The 7,777-nt window shown below is 37.9% G+C and overlaps 1 protein-coding gene across 1 annotated transcript; it reads right to left on the minus strand.

The window, feature by feature from the left end:
- Window positions 1-5,362: 5,362 nt before the first annotated feature.
- On the minus strand, window positions 5,363-7,777 carry LOC107780107 ((R)-mandelonitrile lyase-like). The gene is made up of 3 exons (XM_016600629.2): window positions 7,502-7,777; window positions 5,886-7,401; window positions 5,363-5,801 (listed from the first exon to the last, which is right to left on the minus strand). The coding sequence occupies exons 1-3, from the start codon at window positions 7,599-7,601 to the stop codon at window positions 5,762-5,764; spliced, it is 1,656 nt and encodes a 551-aa protein (XP_016456115.2). The 5' UTR covers window positions 7,602-7,777; the 3' UTR covers window positions 5,363-5,761.

Below are 7,777 nucleotides of genomic sequence, written 5' to 3' on the forward strand. Positions count from 1 at the left end.
AAAGAAAATGACATCAGAATTTGTTATACTTGTTGTTTATGTTGATGACATAAATCTTGTTGGAACTCGAGAAGAGCTCTAAAAGGCAATTGAATATCTTAAGAAAGAATTTGAGATGAAAGATCTTGGAAAGACAAAACTTTGTCTTGGTCTGCAAATTGAACATTTAGCAGACGAGATCTTTATCCATCAATCTGCATATATAGAAAGGGTCTTAAAAACGCTTTTACATGGATAAAGCATACCTATTGAGTACATCAATAGTTGTTCGATCACTTGAAGTGAATAAGGATTTGTTCCGATCTCCAGAAGAGGATGAGGAACTCCTTGGTCCCGAAATACCTTATCTTAGTGGAATTGGTGCACTTATGTATCTTGCTAATGCTACAAGGCATGACATAACATTTTCTGTTAATTTACTAGCAAGATATAGTTGTTCTCCTACACGGAGACATTGGAACGGGATTAAGCATATATTGCGATATTTAAAGGGAACACTTTATATGGGTTTATTTTATTCTAACAAAGGTAGTGCAGATCTTGTTGGTTATGCAGATGCAGGTTATTTATATAATCCACATAAAGCTCGATCTCAAACCGGGTACGTGTTTACATGTGGAGGTACTGTCATATCATGGCGCTCCACAAAGCAATTTATTGTTGCTACTTCTTTAAATCATGCTGAGATAATAGCTATTCATGAAGCAAGTACGGAATGCGTATGGTTGAGATCAATGATTCATTTTATTCAAGGAAAATATAGTTTGGAATGTGATAAAAGATCCACAATTTTATTTGAAGACAATGCTGCATGCATAGCCTAATTAAAGTGAGGATTTATAAAAGGAGATAGAACGAAGCACATTTCACCAAAATTATTTACACACAGTGACATTGATGTGCAACAAATCCGTTCGAGTGACAATCCGACAAATTTATTCCCTAAATCTTTGCCAACTTCAACTTTTGAGAAGATGGTAAACAAAATTGGAATGTGGAGACTCAAATATTTCAAACAAGATTTTTATCAAGAGAGTAAAATACGCGCTATACTATTTTCCCTTACTAAGGTTTTTCCCACATGATTTTTTTATAAGGTTTTTACTGAGACAACTAGTTATGCGTATTACTAAATGTGTGTATTCTTTTTCCTTCACTAGGATTTTTTTCCCACGGGATTTTTCCTAGTAAGGTTTTAATGAGGCACATTATCTTTTAATGAACATCCAAGGGGGAGTGTTATAAATATATTATATTATGGATGTTCATTTAGTATTCCGTTGTAAATAAACTTCCTGAAGAAGTTTATCTATATGAGACTCCGCTGTAAATATGTTTATCTATTTAGTACTCTATTGGAAATAAGTTTCGTGAAGAAGCTTATCCTTTTAGTACCCCGTTATGGATAAACATCACACCCGATAGAAGATTATTTATATCTGGTATAATGAGCTTATCCTTTCGGTACTCCGTTATGGATAAACATTACCCTCTTAGAAAATTATCTATATCTGGTACAGTAGCAGCTTACACAACAGTTTGTAGAAGCAGCTTAGACAGCAGCTTGTAGAAGCAGCTTACACAACAGCTTGTAGAAGCAGCTTACACAACAACTTGTTTTCTTCTATAAATAGAGGAGAATTCAGTCCATTATGTACATAAATTTAAAATTTGAATAATATATCAGTTTCTCTCTATACTTATCTTTACTTTACGGTCTTTATTTCATAACAATATTTTTATTTTTTATGAAAGATGGACATTCTACCTAAAAAGAAAGATGCAATGAAAATGTGGAACACAATATCTGTTGATTGAAAACAAAAATTGTTGCTACTAATAGATTTTATAAAAGTCACTTTGAAGAACAAAAGTTGGTGTATTATATAAAAAGCCAAATTACATGTTCATTCCCTAATTTAAAATTTAAAATCTTCATTCCAAGTCTCATTTTAATAGGAGTAAATGCTACTCCTATTCAATTCATTTTGAGTGGCCTACCAATAATATTTACGGCCCACAAACTGATACCTTTTTCTTGTCATTTTATTTTATTTTATTTTGTATGGACTAGAGAATATGCCGTTGTCTCTTTTCTCTTTGCATTTCCACCAGTCTACTAATTCGATTCCTACCCACTGCCTAGTGAGGGGTATGGTCTCTTTTTTTTGTTTCGGGTGCGGTATTTGATATCCGCGCCCCGATTATTTCAGATTTATCTTGATAAAATTCTTTATAAGAGAAAAGTACTTTCTACCAAATTTTTTTCTATTTTTAAAACTCTAACCCAAAACTTTTGATTTAGAGTGAAAAGAACTACTTGCGGTGGCGAAGACTATGGGATGTGGAGCTTGGCCCCTCATTCACTTTCTCAGTTGAATATTAAGTGTTTTTTCTAAAGATTTGGAACATGCTTTCGTTGTTAATTGTTATATGATGGTAATGTTCATCATTGCATAGCTGAAAATGATGAATTTATGAACTTGTTCATTACCTAATGCTTAAAAATAAATCACTTAACATGCATAAATCACCTAACATGCACCAAACTAATTCATTCTGCCGTTGCTACAGAGTGCAGACCAAATATAACCACATATTCCTCAAAATATCTCTTGCCATTTATTTATGTTTCCACCCTACTTCTCCTGTTTGTAACTTGCTTTCATCTGCTATCTGAGGAAGACATTGACAGAAGCTGCATCTGCCTTTATTTATTTAGTAGAGCATGTCACTCGTGAAGCTCCAATCCACTATTGTAATTTATAAACTATGTCTCAATCCCAAGCAAGTCGGGTCGGTTTATAATCTAGGAAAGCAGAATGAAGAATGCTGATTGACACTAGTAGAATTGTAATAATACTATTGAGATTAGCAAATCATAACATTGCAGGACTGAGGAATGAGAAGCTGAGAGAGTACCAGAACTGCTTGGTAGAAGCACCACTAGCACTTAGCAGATTGCTCAACCAAGTCATTCACACAATGCAAAGACCAAATGGATTATCAAAGACAATACCTAAGTAAAACCTGTCTTAACAACATTTGCCTTTCCAGTCATGTCACTAGTACATTTTATGTACAATGGGCAAAAAGGAGAGCAAGACTTATTCATGCATTTGAGGATGCATGTCGTTTCCTTCAATTTAATTTGTGGTTACAGATTCATTGCAGCTAAACAAAAGAAAACTACTCCCTGACAGACTTCCTATCATTTAACAAATTGAAAGAGATTCAACTAGTGTTAACATGATGAAAAAGGCAGAGTATTACACATGCACGATAAGTGTCCTACAACAATTCAACTCTTTGGAACCTATTGATAACTTAATGAAGAATTTGCCCGTTTTGGCTCTCCCCTGCTCGCAATGTGGAGTAGATTAGATTGAGTATTGTCTTGCCTTTTGCATATCCTTCAAGCACTGACAGCTTGTTTTTGACATGAGAGCATCATTACATTTGTGGCATCTCTTGGTTATTTTTAATTGTAAGGCTAAACTGAGCAGAGTATTGGTGAGTGGTGACTAATAACAAAGGCAACCAAGCTTATCCATACTCTTTGCAGTGCTGTTCTAATTCAAGTACATGCTTAGATTAAATAAATGATGCCGGGACATAAATCTTACTGCTGTAACCTGGTTACACACTTTCTTCCAGCAATAGCACCTGTATTCCTAAGGATTCGGCTAAAAGAACTAAACTTGGCCATCAATGCCAAGCACTCCAAGATGTGAGGCTCAGATCAGCAAGTATTGGTCCTAAAAACAAACGTGCTGTATAAAACCTGTAATTTTAGAATCAATACTCTGAAAGGCCTAACCAATCGCAAAGCTATTCTCTTCAATGAACATGGAATTCACATATTGCAGACCAGAGGCGGAGCCATGATTTCAAGCTTATGGGTTCGGGATTCTAATCGTTAAAAATTACTGGGTTCTAAATTAATCATTTATACATATTCAATAGATTTTGTAAGACAAACACAGGGTTCGGATCAAAGTTACTGGATTCGGCCGAATCCGGTCCCGACACTCTACCTCCGCCACTGATTGCAGTGAACTTTATTCACGGGCAAAACTCCAATCCATTATAATCTAGGAAAACAATATGAAGAATTCTAATTGACACTAGCGCAACTGTTAAATACTAATGAGATTTTTACAATGCAGGACTGAGGAATGAGATGCTGAGAGTGCAGAACTACTTGGTAGAAGAACCACCTGTTTATCAGCTCACTTTAAAAGAATGACTATCAAGTGCCAGATAATACCTAAGCGAAACTTGTCTTAACATTGTTTGTGTTTCCAGCCTCGTCAGAAGTACATTTTTTTTCTGTACACTGGACACAAAAGAAAGCAAAACTTATATACATCATCTAAGGCTGTGGTGTCCTTAATGATTGTAGATTTGTTCCAGCTAAACAAAGGAATACTACTACCTAATAGAGACTTTCTATCACTTAACAACCTGAAAGAGATTCAACTACCCGGTAAGATGATGAAAAGACAGAACCTTGGGCCACCTAAAGGAGTATCATCAATGGTCTTGAGACTAAATTTTACTAGTTCCAAGTGAACATTTACAAATACGAGCTCCCCAAACACACACATGATGTTTCTGTCAGTTAAGACAGACGCTCGAAGCCAGTTTATGTCATTTGCTTACCAAGGAACAGCTTCATACAGCTATCTACATGGAAGATAGCTCTTTCAGAATCCAATAAGAAAGTTGTAATGAATTTTGTTTCACGCAAATCCTTGGCGTCTTGTTTGGATAATTGAGTGAAGGCAAGGTCTAACAATAAGCAAAAATGCAAAAGTAGTTCTACTGAAGAGTTATTAAGAGGACCTTCTCTGACATTTGATGCTACGTACATTACGTGATGCATAAATAGTTCGGAAAATCGAATATTGATCTACATTCTGAGGCAGCGATCGTAGACTAAATGTGCTCTTAACACATCAGACAATTATGATTTAATACTGACCATTGACCCCGTTAAAGCTAAAGGAAGTTCCAAATTGGAATTACCCATTTAGTCCACAACATTTTATCTGCTCCTGCCTTAGCACCACCTCTCCTCCCCCAAAACCCAAAAAAGGGGGGGGGGGGGAAGGAATGATAATGCTCGATATAATACAGATATCATAGTCATCTGTCTAAGAAGGCATTGATAGATCAAATCTAATTTGTATCAAGGGGTATTCTTGCTCTTACATTTATTCAGCTGTCTAAGGGTTCAGATCAGCTGGAAACACTGTGCCGTCACACAAAGAAGGTTTAAACAGTTTTCAGGATTAACAGGCAGTAGTGATGTCATAAAACCCCAACAAAGTACACACTACTTACCAGAATCAGGCAATATTTTTAACCACGATCATAAATTTTCATTCACATCTCCAGTCCAAATGAGAAAAATGAAAGAAGAGACAGGTCAATCTTTACATTCAGATGCAGACAATGTACAGAAACTTCAGGTAGCCATCTACCTCAATTGGTTAAACCGACCTAAACGCCATAGTGATAGTATCATTTCTGATGTACGAGCAGCACTTCTAGCATGCATTTTACAGAAAGAAAGAATTAACAACTTGCACCAAACATTATAACAAGACTAGTTATTCTTGAAAAAAAACAATTACAGAAGCATTGACCCTAAAGCAGCAAAAGGTGGAAAAGGACTAACAGTTGGCTCAACCCAGGAAAATGATGAATACTATCTGAACCCTCTCCCTAAGCAGCTCGTACAGACATACTGCGACTATCTGAACCTCTCCCTAAGCATCACCATGCCAACATACCTGCAACACAAAACCAAATTATTGAACTCTCCAGCAGACTATAAATTAGGACAAGTTATCAAGTCAGACTAACAAAACACCTACCGTCCAAGCATGAGAAGAGTAGCCTGGGGGTTGGTCCCTGGCGACACACTGAAAACTGAACCATCAACAACTCTGAGGCCATCAATGCCAAGCACTCTCAAATTCTGATCAACCACCTTCCCCACAACACAGCCACCATGATAGTGCCAAATGGTACTGACTGTTCGATGGCAAAACTCCCTCATAAGCTCATCATTCGACTCATCAACAGGCAAAGCAGGACCAACATATCTAAAATCCCTACCACCAAACCATTGATCAAACTTGAAAATATCCATTGTTCTGGTTCTCAAAACATCCGCAATTTTCCTGGTTCCATTGACACACCTCTCTACATCTCCAGAGCTACTGAAGTAATTGAATCGAACAATGGGGTTAGCCCTAACATCTGTCGATGCCAACCTAAGTGAACCCGAAGAAACTGGTCCAACAATCTTCTCCATGAGTGTGGCAACAGTGAGATACACCGGAGAAGGCGAACTCCTGATGAAAACAGAGTTGGCAGGGGAAGCAAATGGAATGACATTAGAGGCAGCCTCCAAATAAGCCCCTGCATCAGTAATCCCCACAACCTGAATCAAAGAATGCTCCAGCGGCATCGGCGGCACAATTGAGATACCATTTCTTGGATTATCAAACAAAAACTGCCCCACATAAGGTAAATGGTGAGCAACAGGAATACCCCATGTGGAGAGATAAGGCCTAGGACCAACACCACTCAAGAGAAGCAACTGTGGGCTACCAAGAGCACCTGCTGACAGTAAAACCTCACCCTTTCCCCTCACCATGCTATGGTGATATCGCCCAGCTTGATCGCGAAAAATCACGCCAATCGCAGCCATCTTAGAGGGAGAATAAGGTGCTGACTGAGCTAGAAGAACCCTCTCTACACTAGCATACACAGCTACCTGAATATTCGAAGGATTTGCATAGTTAAGTATATCAGCAGCACTATGTCTACGGCCAGAGCTATCAAAAGTGGAGCCACCAATCTTGGTACCAAGAACATGATCCAAACTAAACCCATTAAAGGGATCAATACCAGCTTCGACTAAGCCATCCCTCACAGCTGACTGCCAATTCTTGAGTTCAGGCCTAAACACAATAGACCTCTCAACCCATTCATAAGATTGATTAACAACATGTAAATCCCACTTAATCCCTGACCTAACATAAAAATCTTGATCAGCTCTACTGTAAAAACCAGCATTAATTGCACTACTACCTCCAAGAATACGACCTCTGGCATTTGGAACTCCGTCTTCAGAGGTGAAGGTTTGAGCAGGGGACTCAAAATCATCAACGTCAGTGAGTACTGTGAGAAACCCTTCTTGGGTCATCAAATTAGGCTTTCCATATGGAACACCGCCTCTTTCAAGAAGTAAAACTTTGTACTTCTCTGACAGTGTAGCCGCCAGTGGACAGCCGGCGGTGCCACCTCCCACCACGATGTAATCATAGTAGTCTTCCGATGGGAACTCCGTTGCATTAAACACAAACCGCATGTAATTTGGACCTATAAAAAAAAAAAAAGAACAAATTTTCACAAGAAATCGTCAAAATTTTAAGCGAGAATCAGTAATCAAATAGAAATGTTGAAAAAGATCGAGACATACTCTCGTCAGAAGAATCAGAATGTGTTGTGGGCAGCGAAATTAGTGTCATGATGGTGAAAAAGACGAAATATGACCAGTAAAGAGTACAAGATTTTGCCATTTTCACTAATCAGAAAATGAAAGTTGTTTTGGGTCGCCGGAGGGATAGAAGATAGGTTCTAGAAGAGACGAAGGAGGGGAGTGGTTGGTTTCTGAAATTGGCTGAGAGAGGGGAGGAGGAATGGTAGTAGAGAGAAGAGCAGTGTCTTTTTGGTGGGAAATATAGTTGAATTACAT

This window comes from Nicotiana tabacum, chromosome 4, assembly GCF_000715075.1.
Source record: "Nicotiana tabacum cultivar K326 chromosome 4, ASM71507v2, whole genome shotgun sequence".
NCBI classification, from domain to species: domain Eukaryota; kingdom Viridiplantae; phylum Streptophyta; class Magnoliopsida; order Solanales; family Solanaceae; genus Nicotiana; species Nicotiana tabacum.

Coding starts and splice junctions, on each gene's coding strand:
- LOC107780107 (XM_016600629.2), bottom strand. CDS start 7,601: ATGGCAAAATCTTGTACTCTTTACTGGTCATATTTCGTCTTTTTCACC. Junction 7,402..7,501: donor TTCTGATTCTTCTGACGAGA/GTATGTCTCGAT, acceptor TTTTTTTTATAG/GTCCAAATTACATGCGGTTT. Junction 5,802..5,885: donor ACTCTTCTCATGCTTGGACG/GTAGGTGTTTTG, acceptor TTTGTGTTGCAG/GTATGTTGGCATGGTGATGC.